A 15,362-nucleotide genomic window follows, 5' to 3' on the forward strand; every position below is an offset into this window, starting at 1 on the left:
TCTGCACCTGTCATATCGGATCTACTCGACGTCGCCGTTATCGTCTGTACTAGCAGATCGGCGCCGATCCCAGCAGACCTCCAGCAGATCTCCACTACCAGCAGACCTCCTGCAGCAGAACTCCAGCAGATCTACGCCGGAAATCGTTGGATTGAGCCGTTTTGATTATATATGCTGCCAAATTAACATTGGTAGTTTAAATGGAATGGAGAGAGGTTAGGAAAAGAAGGGTTGGCCAACCCTTTTCTGAGAGAATACCGGCAAGGCACCAAAGATATCCAAATCCTAGAAACACAAGCCTCAGTTCGAGAAGAACCTTCAATGGAAAATACGGTGGTAGATTTGGGCGGCAATCGACGGGGGGGGAGTGGAATGGGAGGGATAAGGCGATCACCACTTTCTTCGTCAACAATTTGCCAGACGGCTGCAGCGCGGATTTCCTGAGAAGAAAGTTTGCCACGGTCTTGGAACCTATCGAAGTTGTTTGTCCAAAAAAGAGGGATTTGCGTGGGAAAGCTTTCGGTTTTGTTAGGTTCGGGGGGGTGAGTTTTCCCGATAAGTTACTTGCGGATCTGAACACGCTATGGATCGGCAGTTATAAAATCAGGGTCTATAAACCAAGGTTTGAGCGAGAACTGAGGGCTGAAAGGCGGGAGGATTTGAAGCTTGAAGGAGTGGCTGATAAGGGTCAGGAGAAAGTTCGTGTTTTGGAGAGAGCGGATAGGAAAGCTGGAATTTCCTTCAAAGATATTCTCACGGGGAACGAAGGAAAGGAGACACGAGCAGAAGAAGTACTTCACTTCAAGCCAACGGAGGAGGAGAAAGCTTGGATACTTGGGGCGGTTACCGGTCTTCTGAAAAATGAGTTCTTGTGGGAAGAGGTCAAAGACGAAATCATCGGAGAATGTTCGGGGAAATTGAAAGTTTCGACACTTGGAGGGAATCTCGTTCTCTTTCAGAGTGCATGCGGAGATCCAACTGAAGAAATCCTTAAAGAGATGGACGAATGGTTTCAGTTCTGGTTCTTGTGGAGTAGGAAATGGAAGATAGGCGATGTTTCGCATCAAAGAGTGGTCTGGACCAAATGGGTGGGTGTGCCTTTACATGCATGGAATCCTCGTTTTTTCAACAATGCATGTGCTAGCTTTGGTGCGGTACGTAAAATTCATGAAGGCACCGCGACAAATGAAAAGTTCGATGAAGCCTTCATTCAGGTTGCCACGGGCCTCTATTCATGCGACAGAATTTTGGATTGCGTGATCGAGGGAACGTGTTTCAAAATTCGTGTCGAGGAGGTCCGAGATGCACCCAATCTCTGTGACGGATGTAAGGCGAAGGAGGAGAGGACGGAATCGGACTCCGATTGGTCTTGGGAGGAGGACTCAACGGGGCCGGCAGATGCTATTATCGAGGATGAGGACAAGCAATCTTACAACAGCGGCGGGGTTTCATTGTCCCAAGGAACAGTCTCTTCGCTTCCACCATCGCGTGAGGGGGGTAAAACAGAGGTTCTGATATCCAATGATGAAAATGCGGCGGAGGTTGTTTCGTGCGGGAAAAATGTGCCTAAAGGGAATGTGGGCGGCAATGTCAGAGGAAGACCTGTTGGGCCGAAACAAAGGATTCCCAGGTCAGGCCCAACCGAAGCCCAGTCCAGTAAAGAAGATGAAGGCCCACATCATCTAGAGAGTGGCCTAGGAAATCAGGAAGCATTTTTGGCCCAGCCCTTTCTTGAATCTTGCGGTTTGGTCTCCCAGAGCCACCAAACAAGTGGAAAATCAGCGTCTCTTTTTGAGGAAGAAGTCACAATGGGAAGAGAAAATGGATTTGCGGAAGGTCAGGTGGGAGAGAGTTCATCCTGTCAAGTTTTTGCCAAAGAAACGAGGCTTTCAGCCGAGTCTGAATCGGAGAAAGACAAAGAACGCGAGGGCCAACCACGACAGTCAGAAGGTGAGGAGAGAAGACTTTTTCTTCAGGAAATGACCGAGAAAGATACCGCTGGTAAAGCTCTCGAAAATAACAAAAAGAAACAGAGCAAGAAATCGAAGAAGGTGTGCAAAACACAGGGAGAAAACAACGGTTGGGGAAACTTCATTGCGGATTTGGAAACCGAAAGTTTGGAAATCTGGAAATTAGGGAAAGCTTTGGGGCTTTCAAGCCAACTTACAGATCAGGAGATGGCTGCGCAAATTGAGGACCAAGAGGAAGGCAGCGTGAGGACAGAAGCTGGGAGTCAACCAAGTAAGTGTTCATGAATTTACTGTCATATAACATTCGGGGCCTTGGGAGTATTGGGAAACAGAAAGATGTTAGTGAGATTGTAAAAATGCAAAAGATTGACTTCTGTTGCCTTCAAGAAACAAAAATGACTGAGTTTGATTCATTGATGTGTAACTCTTGGTGGGGTTTTGATAATTTTGATCTTGCGGTTCGGAATTCTGAAGGGCGGTCTGGTGGTTTGGTTAGTGCTTGGAATAAAAACGTTTTCCAAGCTTCTAGCAAATGGGACGTGAGCGGGGCTGTGGTGGTGAATGGAAAATGGGTTCAAGATGATGTTGGGTGTTGCATCATTAATGTCTATGCACCAGCTGCTTCGGAAGAGAAATCTAGACTTTGGGATGTTATAAAAAATATAGTGGAACAAAATGCCGATTGCGGTGTCTGTGTGATGGGGGATTTTAACGCGGTGCAGGAAGCGGGAAGAAAGAGTCGGAAGCGGGGATTCTTATGGGGCAGCAGATGCAAGAACCTTCGACAGCTTCATCGGTGATAGCGGCCTTACAGAAATCAGATCTCAAGGGCGCAAATTTACGTGGTTTAAGCCGAATGGGATGTGTAAAAGTAAACTGGATAGGTTTTTGGTTAACGACGCGTGGTTGCGTCAATGGGAGGGGTCGATGGGACGTGGTCTGCAACGCACCATTTCGGATCATTGCCCTATTGTTTTGGTGTCAAAAGCAGAAGATTGGGGACCAAGGCCTTTCAGATTCCTCAATGTGTGGGTGTCACATCCGGAGTTTGAACAACAGGTTAGGAAAGTGTGGACAGCGGACGGAATGACGGGATGGAGATGCTTTGTGGTCAGTGAAAAATTGAAGAAATTGAAAACGGAACTGAAAGAATGGAATAAATCCACTTTTGGGAATATTGATGAGAAGATACAGGTTTTGAAGACTGAATTGCAAACTCTTGACCACAAAGATGAAGAGCATGGAATTGAGGAGTCCGAAATCATTCGAAGAAATGAAATCCAAGCGAATATTTTCCTACAGCTGAAAGACAAACAAAGGGTCTTGCAACAGCAAGCTAAGGTTCGGTGGCTCAAAAGCGGTGATCTTAACACGGGATTCTATCACCGAGCGATTCTTGGGAGAAGGAAAAAGAATGAAATCTTGGGATTATACTTTGGAAATCAGTGGGTGTCTAATCCAGGGGAGGTCAAATCCAAAGTACGGGAACATTTCGAAGTATTCTTCAAAAAAAGGACACGGGTTCTGCCAAACCTCCCCAACGATTTCCTCAAGAAAAAACTCTCCGATGAAGAGCGGAATTGGCTGTGCAGGGAGTTCGATTTGGAGGAGATTAAGGAAGCGGTGTGGAGCTGTGGTGGCGACAAGAGTCCTGGTCCAGATGGGTTCACGTTCTCCTTCTGGAAGAATGCATGGTCGACAGTCAAGGATGATCTTCTCCAAGTTCTGAAAGAGTTTTTCGAGAACGGGAGGATCCCCAAAGGAAGCAATACTTCGTTCATTGTTCTAATTCCGAAGAAGGAAGGGGCAGAGAAGATGGATGAGTTCAGACCGATCTCCCTGATCAATAGCTTATACAAAATCATTGCAAAAATCCTTGCAGGGAGGCTGAAAATGGTGATGGGGTCTATTATCTCGGACAAACAGTGCGCTTTTATCAAAGGACGGTTCATTCTTGATGGTGTGGTTATTCTCAACGAAGCAATTGCGGAAGCAAAGAAAAAGAAGATTGGTCGTATTTTCTTCAAGATCGACTTTGCTAAAGCTTACGACTCCGTTCAATGGGATTTCCTTGATGCTTTATTCGGTCTTATGAACTTCGATCAGAAATGGCGTAATTGGGTTAAGGGATGCCTCGACTCGGCGTCAGGCAGCGTGCTGGTGAACGGATCGTCCACAGGTGTCTTCAAAATGGAACGAGGTCTAAGGCAGGGGGATCCGTTGTCCCCTTTCCTCTTTTTAGTCATCGCCGAAGGGTTAAATGCCTTGATGGAGAGAGCTACTGATCTCCAGCTCGTGTCTCCGGCTGTTTTGGGGATGGATAAAATTTCTGTGTCACATATTCAATATGCAGATGACACAATATTCCTGTTGGCAGCTAACGAGGGGAATGTGAATTTTATTAAAAGGATCCTTCTTCTTTTCCAATTCCTTTCAGGGCTCAAAATCAACTTCGACAAGAGCAACTTGATGGCAGTGGGTGTCGAAAATACGTGTTTAAGGAGGTGGGCAGGTTATCTCAACTGTAAGGAGGGATCTCTTCCTTTCAATTATCTCGGTATCAAGGTTGGGGGACGGATGAATAGCAGTGTGGAATGGAGTTGCGTGGTGGAAAAAGTGTTGAGGAAAATCAGAAGTTGGAAGAAGAAATCTCTTTCTTTGGCAGGGCGCATCGTTCTTGTGAAGTCGGTCCTTCAAGCCATCCCAGTGTTTCAATTGTCTTTTTCCTTCATTCCTAAATCGGTAATTCACGACCTCAACTCCGTTTTTGGAAAATTTTTGTGGGGGGGAAGTGGCGTATCTAGGTCTATTGCTTGGTTCAAATGGAAAGACATGTGTGTCGACAAGCTTCAAGGGGGATTGGGCTTTCGAAACATTGAATGGTTTAACAAGGTCTTGGTGTTTAAATGGGTGTGGAGGTACTTGGTCGAGAGGGAGGCGTTGTGGGTCAGGGTGATTAAATCCTTGTACGGGGATTTGTCAAGAGGGGAGGGGGGGAGTGGAGGGTGGAGAAAAGGGGCGGGATGAAGGGATGGTGGTCGAAAATTGTTGGGAGGGTGGGGAGGGAGGAAGAAAAGTGGTTTAGTGGCAATATTCAAAGGATTATGGGGAATGGTAGAGAGGTTAGTTTTTGGGGCGAGACGTGGGTGGGGAACAGCAACCTCAAAATCCTCTTCCCTAGACTTTTTAATCTTAGCCTCTTTAAAGATGGTAATGTGGAGGAGGCTGGGAAATGGACGGAGGAAGGGTGGGTGTGGGATCTCAAGTGGCGAAGGGAGCTGAGGGAGAGGGAGAAAGAGATGGAGGAAAATTTGCGGTCAGTCATTGGGGCGCTTTCTCCTTGCCCAGACCTAAAGGACGGATGGAGCTGGAAGGACGCAGAGGGGGGAAAATTCTCAACTAAAGCGGCCTATGAGGAGTGCGCAAAGGCGGAAGGTGATCATTTTGGGAGACACATTGAAGCTAGCGCACAACTGTGGACGGCACCGGCCCCTAACAAAGCCAGAGTGACAGCTTGGAGAAGCATTTGTAACAGGCTGCCAACATGCGAAAACCTTCTCAAAAGGAATGTCCTCATCCCAGCCGAAGAACAGTGGTGCAATGCGTGTGTGTGGAGGGAGGAAACAACTGAACATTCTTTTCTCCATTGTCCGAAAGTCGACCGCGTGTGGGACAAAATCAATCAATGGATCGGAATGAAAACGGCTAAACCACAAAAAGTCGAACATCATTTCATGTCTTTCATTGGAGGAGGAAGAGGTAAGAGAAACAAGAACTTCCTTAAAGCTCTTTGGATCGGGACTGTTTGGCTGATCTGGAAGTATAGGAATGAGAGTAGGTTTGAGAACAAGAATTGGGAGGTGTCCAATCTTGTTAATGAGGTCAAAGGGAGGCTTTGGAGCTGGAACAAAATCTTCCATGTGGTCGATTCCAATGTTCCTTTTACCTTGTGGTGCTCTAACGAGTACGCACCACTTGTATGATGTTTTTGGTACTCCTGGTACCGCCCCAGTTTTTAATAGATTTTTAATTGATCAAAAAAAAAAAAATTAATTGTTTTATCCTCTGGTAATGTTTTATGATGAGAAACCACATTAACCTATTTGTGGTATCATTCATGAGATGAAAAGAGTGGATCGAAGATTATTATATTATACTATAATCTTTGAAGTCAATGATACCGTTTCAAAAGGAGGAACAGAATCACGATTCAAATGAATGTCTATAAAAATGGGCGTGTCATTTCCATTGCCGGTGTCAGAAGATTAAAGAATAAAAAAAAATATTCATAAAAAATGAGTTTAAAAGGACTGAACAATAAATAAAAGGATTAATGGGTGACAGTTAAACATACAATGAAGCTTTGTTAGATACAGCTGTTTGTCATGTAATCCAAAAAAAATCATGGAATAAAATAAATAGATAAATCTAAACGTCTCTCTAATAATCCACCTGTTAATGATTACATACACAAATCAACCTACATTTGAGAATGCAAAAAACGCACTCCACCAATTAATTTTACTAGATATTGCACATGACGAAATTAATTCTTTTTAATACGATCAAAATCAAATTAGCTCCACACTCGAGTTACATTTAAATACCATATTTTGACGAGCAAAATAATACATTTAACTCCAATAAAGACTGAATAGATAAATACTTTATAGTACTAAAACATTATCAAATTACTAGAACTGAATTTACGACTTAAACAAAGCTCGACATGATTGATGACAAAATAAACTAAACTAGTGAATTTTGAAGCAAGTTTCAACGAGGAATCTCACTCTACATAATAAATTAAACACATGCATGCTGCAATCTTATTTTGAAGAGCATCCAGCTTAATAAACAACAATCGCAAGCTACATTAGCAGCTCGATTTCGATGCTAAATACGTGTAACATAAAACTCACATTAAAGAATTACTTCAAGAGTTCAAGTTATTCAAGAACTCAACAAATGTGAGCACCCATTGTGTTCATTCACCACAACTCGATTCTAAAAAAAAAAAAGGAATAAAAGAAAAGAAAAAACAATAAAATCATCTTTTTTAAAAAGATAAAAAAGGGAAAAAGAGAAAGAAAAAGGAAAGACAAAATATGGAGCTTCCGACAGAAAATGATGTAGATATGGGTAAGGTTTGAGGTTGCAAGTTTCAACTCAAGAACAGTAAGGTCAGCTGAGAAATCATTTGAAAATCAAGAGTTCAGTGTGAAACATTCTTATTTTATCAGATCAAAACATCTCTGCATCTCCCTCAGATTCATACAAAAGTAGGTTAAGGATGACAAGTGTCGGCTCATTCCAGCCATTAGCAAAATCTCCAAAAAACATACACACAATAATCCCACTTTCATGCAACTACGTGGAACCTCACTTCACCAACCAAGATTATTGAGCTATATGCTCACACTCCCTCAACTCACACATGCACTAAAGCTAGAAGCAGTCTTACCTCCTATAAAAGCTGGCCATGCCCACACCTCTCAAAGCTACGAAGCACGCCTTTTGAGAACTCATACATGATCAAACAGGACAAGAACGAGGGGGCCGGGACCGGGGCGAGGTATATTGGCGTGAGGAGGCGGAAATGGGGGAGGTGGGTGTCCGAGATTCGTGAGCCGGGTAAAAAGACGCGTATATGGTTGGGGAGTTTCGACACACCTGAGATGGCAGCCGCGGCCTACGATGTCTCCGCATGGTACCTGAGAGGGCCCGATGCCCGCATCAACTTCCCGGAGCTGGTGGAGAGCCTCCCGAAGCCGGCTAGCGCTGACGCGGATGACATCCGCCAGGCGGCTCAGCTGGCGGCCATGCGGTTGGGTGGTGTGGAGCAGAATGTCGGCTCTGGCGGGGAAGCTGTCCCAGCGAGGGTGAAGCTTTCGCCTAGTGACATTCAAGCCATCAATGAAGCGCCACTCGACTCGCCTAAAATGTGGATGGAGCTGGCAGGGCCGTCGGGCGTCGAAGAACCTGTCAGTTATGGTGAGATTGAGATGGAGGAATGGGATGAAACAGAAACCTATTCCATTTGGGACTGATATATATACATATACATACACATATTGTATTATTGTGCGTGCATGTGTTGGCTGATGGCCATTTTTTAGATAGAGATTGGTATTGTAGCAGAGAGATGGTATATTTTCATAAACCATGCATCTGCATAAAAGAATTCATATTTGACTAGCATGTGAGATAAGGATCTTACATTATTTGTTTCCATTTCCAAAGGCCACTTTTTAGGCCACATTTCTAACAAGAATTTATTGTATCTCTATCGTTTGAGAACCTAATGAAAGCTAATATGTATCTTTCTGTTGCTCAAGACTCTTCGTCTCTTTCTAGTTCTGTTTTGTAATTTATTTTCAAATGGCATTATTACTTCTCCACATTGTAAGGAAAATGACCTTCATTATATAGTTCTGACTGAGCTAATATTTATCATCACTTAGCTTAAGACATTGTTTATTTTTAGCTCGATTTCATGTTTTTACTTGAAAAGCTTGTTTATCTGTTTCACATACAATTAAAATTGGTATATACCTCGAGATGTCTACATGTGCTATACAGTCTATACATCTTCTATGAGCACATATCAGTAGCCAATAGTAGCCTATGTGAGCACCAGAGTGAGCATTTGATGGTTAAAAAAAAGACCTTTTAAAGGTCACATGTAAAGCTGATAACTTTGTTGTAACCTCAAAAAGGACCATAACATTTAGTTACCTTGACTCATGGTCCTTGATGAGAAGGGTATTATCGACCTTCTAGCAGCGTTGGTCTTTTTGCTAGGTCACAGTCGATATTTGTTGCCTGGCTGCCAGTTAGAAGATTGAAGTTACACTTGAATCAGCTCAATCAACAACATACATCCCAGTCCTACAAGATGCAAGCAAAATTTCCATAGTTCTTCAGAGACAAATGGACAAAAACACAAACAGCAAAGTCAATCAAGAAACTATGGAACCAAACCTGATTAATATCATGTGAATATATAATAAGAACAGCCAATCCGTGGGAGAGGAGCACGTTTCAACAACACTACAGATAGCCAGTGCTGTGTCTTTGACAGCAAAATAATACAACAAGTGATGTAATCACCAACTTATATAAACAATGTTTTTATGCACATCATAGGTAAAGATAAACTTGCACCAAACATCCAAAGATCGGATATTGGATATACAAAACTGAATGCTAAAATCCAAAAGCTAAAGCAAAATTTCATATGATAATCACAATAATGAGGAGCTAGCATTCTCATTTCATCAAAAATGTGACAGTGACAAGACAGAAAATCCGGCAAAATCAAAAGATGTGTTTATTATCTTCTGACATAAGAAATATTAGGTTAATAACTCATGAACATGCTACATTTGGATTGAATATAAACTTGGAGTGCCTGCTTTCCAAGTCTCTTGCCAGATTTCCCCTCCCAGTTCTTCTAAGTTGCTTCAAGATTTTTGTGTAAATGCTGGAATTCGGCCTTAGGCCTTTCTCCATCATGTCTACAAGAGTGTTCCGTGCACTCATGATATGACCTTTTTCCCAATAGAGTTTGGCCATTAAGCTGTATACCGTATTGCTAGAGGTCCTATCAATGGCACTTGCATAAACAACATGCTTGTATGCTGCCTCATATCTTTCTGCAGCAAACAAAGTCTTGATGACGCAAGCATGAGTTGACAGTCGAGGCTGAAGTCCTTGAGCCACCATTTGATCAAGAATCCGGTGAACACCATCCATATTGCCTAAACTACAAAGACAATTGATGAGAATCTCAAAGGTTATTGCATCAAGAGGGATGCCATTTTCTTTCATTTCATCAACCAGTTGAGAGACTTCACTAATCCTAGAATTCTTCCACAAACTTCCAAGAAGGTAGTTATACACAGTGGTGGTAGGAGGACAACAGGTCCGTCTCATCTCTCTGATTAAATCATGTGCTTCTTCTATAAGACCAATCCTGCACATCTCACGGATCAAAAGGCGAGAATAAGACTCCTTGCTCCCACAAATGCTGATGACATGCCTAGCCATTTCGAACAAGTGAAACTTACAGAACATCTCAATCAAGGCACAAACACCAGAGCTCTGAAACGACCCCCCAACTTCATTCAACAAATCCAACACCGTCTTAGTGGATTCTTTCAATGAAGCATCTGCAGATGCCAACACAGGTAAAAACCCAAACGCCTCATAAGTCAGACATATCTTTTCACTCGCGAACTTCCTAAACCACACGTGCATTGTTCCATAATCCTCCAACCTTCCGAGGTTATCAATAACCAAACTACAAACACAAGAATCCGTGTGCAGCTTAGGGTTATTACTCCAAATCCACTCAAAGAACCTCAATCCAGGCACCTTCTCAGAATTCAAAAATTCAAAAATCTCAGTGATGGAGTATGCATTCAATTTAGGGCTCAGCATATTTAACCTAGACTCCAAATCCGTTCCATTGTTCCTAATTATACCAACAACTCCCAAAACAAACTCAAGCCGAGAATTGTTCCTCCGCACCTCACTCTCCACAACAGAACCAGAAGCAAACGAGCTATTTGATGATGATGCAGTGTAGCATCTAACCATTTTCCCACAACGAAGCCACCCAAAATCAGTAGTTGATAAACTCAATGATTCAATTATAAATTTTGAAGGCGGCCCACATAAGAAATCACCCAAAACTTGATTCTTGACATGTGAAAACGGATTAGAACAGAAGTTTGACGCGAGCCCAGGTGAAGAAGAAAGCTTAATACGAAGCGAACGTGATCCAAAGTGAAGATTTGGGGAAGAGCCAGAAGAGGGAATGCTTAAAACTGGCCTTTTTCGTGGGCGTGATACAGAAGTGATAGATGCAGACAGCCCAAGTGAAGAATGGCGCAGAGAAAATATTGTAATTGCTGAATTTGGAGACGGAGAGTTAGGGGTTAGGGGTTCTGGGGAGAATGATGAGCAGTTCAAACAGTACCTCAAGAAAATCTGATTAGGGTAAAATTTGTTAGAGAATCTCATTTAGCTCAGTTGTCATCTCCGCAGCCGCAACCCTTCTTCTGCGTTTGATTTGAGAAACAGAGCAGCAGAAGAGGGACAAAATTGGAAAAACAAATTTTTTGATAGGAGTAAGTTATTTATAATTCCGCCATGCATATATTCTCAATATCGAATATTTCCGTGTTATGAAAGTAGGATTTTTTTTTTTGAGGGAATGAAAGTAGGTTCTAGAAACACAAAATTGAATAAGTATTTTGTAAAAATAAGAACCATAAAACCTTCAATATCTACCAATACTGTAGAAAATGAATACTATGATTTTATTTATGATTATCGGCAAGTATATGATTATCGGCAAGTATGATATAAATGTGTAATCATAAACATCGATCAAAATCAAACACTTACTAATAAGAGGAAAATTTAAGTTCACAGAAGAAGAAAAAAAATGGGAGAAAAGAAGAAAAATAGTGAAAATTTAAGGGTTAATTACGTCAAAAACCATGAACTATATCTCCATTTTCAATTTTTCCATGATTTTTTTTTTTATCAAAAATTCCCTAAACTTAAAGGGTTGAACAATTTTTCCATGATTTTTTGCTCCGGTGAAGATCCGAGTTGACATGGCAATTACGAGCTGACATGGCGCCGACATGGCGCCTACTATGACTGAAAATTGACACATGGCAATTACGAGCTGACATGGCACTGCCCACTGACTCCCGCCTCTGCCGTTGCCCTCTGTCGCTGCCTTGCCGTCCTTCTCCACCACCACCACCAGATCCGCCACCCTCTGTCGCCCCTCCATTGCCTACCCCCACCACCACACCAGATCCGCCACCCTCTGTCGCCCCCTCCGCTGCCTTCCCCCACCACCACACCAGATCCGCCGCCGTTGCCTTCCCCCACCACCACTAGATCCGTCACCCTCTGTCGCCCCCTCCGCTGCCTTCCCCCACCACCACACCAAATCCACAGCCTTCATCTTCCCCCTCGCGCCACCGACCTAGGGTTTGCGTCGCCTAGGGTCTTCATCCCCTTTGCACCACAACCTTCATCCGGCTGCCGCCGTGCCGCCCTTCTCTAGGGTTTGCGCTGCCTAGGGTCTTCTTCTCCACCAGAAATTCTTCTTCTCCCACAGACCTCGTGCCCTAGCTTTTCCATTAAAGACGTCGCCGCCGCTTTGGCCTTCGAACACCGGAGCCATCGTCGCCTCCCTCCGTCTCCCACACCCAAATCGAAACCCTAGGACCGTGAAGGCGACGGCGAGCGACCTGGTGGCGAAAAGAAGAGGCCGCGTTGTGCGACCTGGCATTCAGAATCGCGGCAGTGGCGGCGTTGCAACAGACCCAGGACTGGAAATCTGATTCCGGCGACGTCTAGTGAGTTTTCCGGCTAGGAGGCATAGTTGGGGCTCAAAACGACGTCGTTTTATCCCCCAACTAAATGACGTCGTTTTGATTCACTGTCGGCGACGCCATGTCAGCATTCAATTTGGGGATTCTTGAAAGTCATGGAAAAATTGTTCAACCCTTTAAGTTCAGGGAATTTTCGATAAAAAAAAAGTTAATGGAAAAGTTGGAAATGGAGGTATAGTTCATGATTTTTGGCGTAATTAACCCAAAATTTAAAATGCCCTACTCCTTAAGTTCTATAGTAAAAATGTTCTCTTTTATAAACATAAGCATTCTATCACCTATTCTTTAAATACCCTTTGATTTGATGAGTTTGCTTGGTTTTCTGTGAAAATCTTATACATTTGACTGATTTGACAGCTATCAGTCATAAAAGTCAATGATTTAACAGCTACCAGTCAAGAATACATGTGACCGGTGGATGGCTAGATCATGTGTCCGCCCGGACGGACACATAATTTTATCGGACGGACACATAATCTAGCCACCCACCGGTCATATGTAATCTTAACTGATAGCTGTCAAATCGTTGGCTTTTATGACTGATGGCTGTCAAATTGATCAAATGTATAAGACTTTCACAAAAAAATCAAGTAAATCCATCAACATCAAATGGTAAAATAGGTACTTCACATAATTAGGGCATAGAATGCTTTGTTTTATAACTTATGACATTTTTACTATCAAACTTAAGGATGTGAGCATTTTTGCCTATTAACACAAAATACAAATGTGAGAAGAAAAAGAAAGCACTAAAACAATTAAATTAAATTAAATAATACTAGTAATAATAATTCCACGCCGCCAGCAAAGAAAACGCAAGAGGGGCTTGAGCACACCACGTTCTCTTTTTATTTCCCACGCAATTTCATACATATATATATACCTTCGCCTTCTCCGTCTCCACAAACCCTAGAAATTTCCTCTTCCAGAGATTCTCGCTCTCAACCTCTAAAATCTAGTCAGAAAGGATTTATTTTCGGACATTTCCGGAAAAATCTGAATCGAGATGGCGTCGTTTGCGGAAGCGCCGCCTGGAAACAAGGCCGCCGGAGAGAAGATTTTCAAGACCAAGTGCGCTCAGTGCCATACCGTCGACAAAGGAGCTGGCCATAAACAAGGTATAAAGAAGCTGAATCTGTTTCTATGCTTGTCTGCTTTCGACGTCTAGATCTGATCTGTTGCCTAGCTGAATTGATCTTTTTTTCCCTATGTTTTGTTTTTATGTTGTTTGTTGGTCTTTATATTTATACTGTTTCATTTGTTGAATTTAGTGAGATCTTGTGTAGAATTATTGAGATATTGCCATTCCTATTTTGAGCTAGAGATTGGAATTTGAAACAGGCGAAGTTCATTGGAATCTTTGTGTTGGGATGGATATGCGCTGTAGTCATATATGACTTGGATGGTACTAGATAACATGAATAAATTAGCTGCAAGATATAGGTGTGAGAAGCTTGAGATACGTAATTTTAGGATGGTTGCAATAGTTTGTTTTGAATGCTGAAAAATTGTTAGTTTTGTGGATTGGATCTGTAGTTTGGGTTTATCTGATGCTACATTAGGAATTGTGTTGAAATCCATGGGAAATGTGGCAATAGTGTTAGCTCACTAGATGTAGCATCTCTAGGAACTGTAGGTTGTCTTGTTTATAAGGTTTTTTGTCGGGGGATTGATGAATGATGCTTGTAGATTTGGGCTTGAGCTAGCATGAATAAGAATCTGAATGGCATGCATCTTTCTCTGCCTTAATATTTATTGACGATATTGTTGTTTGACTTTGGTCTTTATGCATTTATTAGATACTACTATATGGGGCTGGTTTATGTTGTTCAACACTTGACATAAGTTTTCATGAGGTGAATTTACATGGAAGTTTTTGAGCAAAGAGTGAAAATAGTGCATTTCTGCTTTTGGATAATTTGTTTTCTTTTGGATGTTGGATTTGCAGGACCTAACCTGAATGGTCTCTTTGGAAGGCAGTCTGGAACTACAGCTGGTTATTCGTACTCCGCTGCCAACAAGAACATGGCTGTCATTTGGGAAGAGAAGACTCTGTATGATTACTTGTTGAATCCCAAGAAGGTAAGTTCGTTTAGAAAATCGACTAATTCAATACGTTTTAAGATGTTGTTTGGAAATTCCTATTAGGATGTCTAAAGCATATCTTTTGGCCTATTAGGATGTCTAAAGCATATCTTTTGGTTGGTTCCTTGTTAATGTAATCATATGATGTTACTTATTGGATCGCTCAATAATGCATGTTGCTACTCATATTATCACTTGTGATTTCCTGTTCTGTTATACATGGTTAGTTATAAAGAAATTGTTCAAGTGATGCATCATCAATTAAGTTAAGCAAACTAAGGGCCTAAACCTAATGCTCTTTCAAAACCTTAGGGGTTGACTTCTTCATCTTTCTTTCTGACTAAAACAGCTTGCACTTCTCATAGTCTACTTAAGTAATCTTTGTGTATCTAATATTGATTCTTTCATCTTGTTCCTGCAGTATATACCCGGAACGAAGATGGTTTTCCCAGGATTGAAGAAGCCTCAGGACCGTGCTGATCTCATTGCATACCTGAAGGAGTCCACAGCATAAGCGTGCAGAGCATTACTTACCGTACTTTTGTCATTTTGCAGTTGGGAGGCACAATTTACCTTTTGAGTAGCAAAAAAAACAAATTTCTCTCTAATAAATAATTCTTTGGACTACTTTTTGTTATTAAACCAAGTCCCTAGTTTGAAGTCCCTCTTCTAAGAGGCAATAGTTTCAGATGGAAATAAATCTTGAGTACATTATGTTTTGTCTAGTTACTAAAGTTCAAAGCATGTTTGCTTGAACATTTTTTTTCTAATAGTAGCCCCTATTCTGGTCTGTCAAAGATCTAGACTACAAATTCTTATGATATGAATTCGTCTATATCCAATTGAGGTGTATATAAGTCTATGTTTGCTTGAACATTTT

General features: G+C 42.1%; 2 protein-coding genes across 2 annotated transcripts; both read left to right on the forward strand.

Moving 5' to 3' along the window:
- Positions 1 to 6,471: 6,471 nt before the first annotated feature.
- Positions 6,472 to 8,307, forward strand: LOC131010292 (ethylene-responsive transcription factor ERF021). Its single transcript, XM_057937743.1, has one exon. It carries the CDS (start codon positions 7,502 to 7,504, stop codon positions 8,018 to 8,020), a length of 519 nt encoding a protein of 172 aa, XP_057793726.1. The 5' UTR covers positions 6,472 to 7,501; the 3' UTR covers positions 8,021 to 8,307.
- A 4,878-nt stretch (positions 8,308 to 13,185) lies between these two features.
- Positions 13,186 to 15,324, forward strand: LOC131010294 (cytochrome c). Its single transcript, XM_057937746.1, has 3 exons — positions 13,186 to 13,515; positions 14,346 to 14,479; positions 14,904 to 15,324. The coding sequence occupies exons 1-3, from the start codon at positions 13,404 to 13,406 to the stop codon at positions 14,994 to 14,996; spliced, it is 339 nt and encodes a 112-aa protein (XP_057793729.1). The 5' UTR covers positions 13,186 to 13,403; the 3' UTR covers positions 14,997 to 15,324.
- The last annotated feature ends 38 nt before the right edge of the window (positions 15,325 to 15,362 follow it).

Source organism: Salvia miltiorrhiza, chromosome 2 (assembly GCF_028751815.1).
Source record: "Salvia miltiorrhiza cultivar Shanhuang (shh) chromosome 2, IMPLAD_Smil_shh, whole genome shotgun sequence".
NCBI classification, from domain to species: Eukaryota; Viridiplantae; Streptophyta; class Magnoliopsida; order Lamiales; family Lamiaceae; genus Salvia; species Salvia miltiorrhiza.

What these genes read in the sequence shown, in the direction of transcription:
- LOC131010292 (XM_057937743.1), top strand. Translation starts at nt 7,502, where the DNA reads ATGATCAAACAGGACAAGAACGAGGGGGCCGGGACCGGGGCGAGGTAT.
- LOC131010294 (XM_057937746.1), top strand. Translation starts at nt 13,404, where the DNA reads ATGGCGTCGTTTGCGGAAGCGCCGCCTGGAAACAAGGCCGCCGGAGAG. An exon ending in AGGAGCTGGCCATAAACAAG is followed by an intron (nt 13,516 to 14,345) that starts GTATAAAGAAGC and finishes TTGGATTTGCAG; the next exon opens with GACCTAACCTGAATGGTCTC. An exon ending in ACTTGTTGAATCCCAAGAAG is followed by an intron (nt 14,480 to 14,903) that starts GTAAGTTCGTTT and finishes TTGTTCCTGCAG; the next exon opens with TATATACCCGGAACGAAGAT.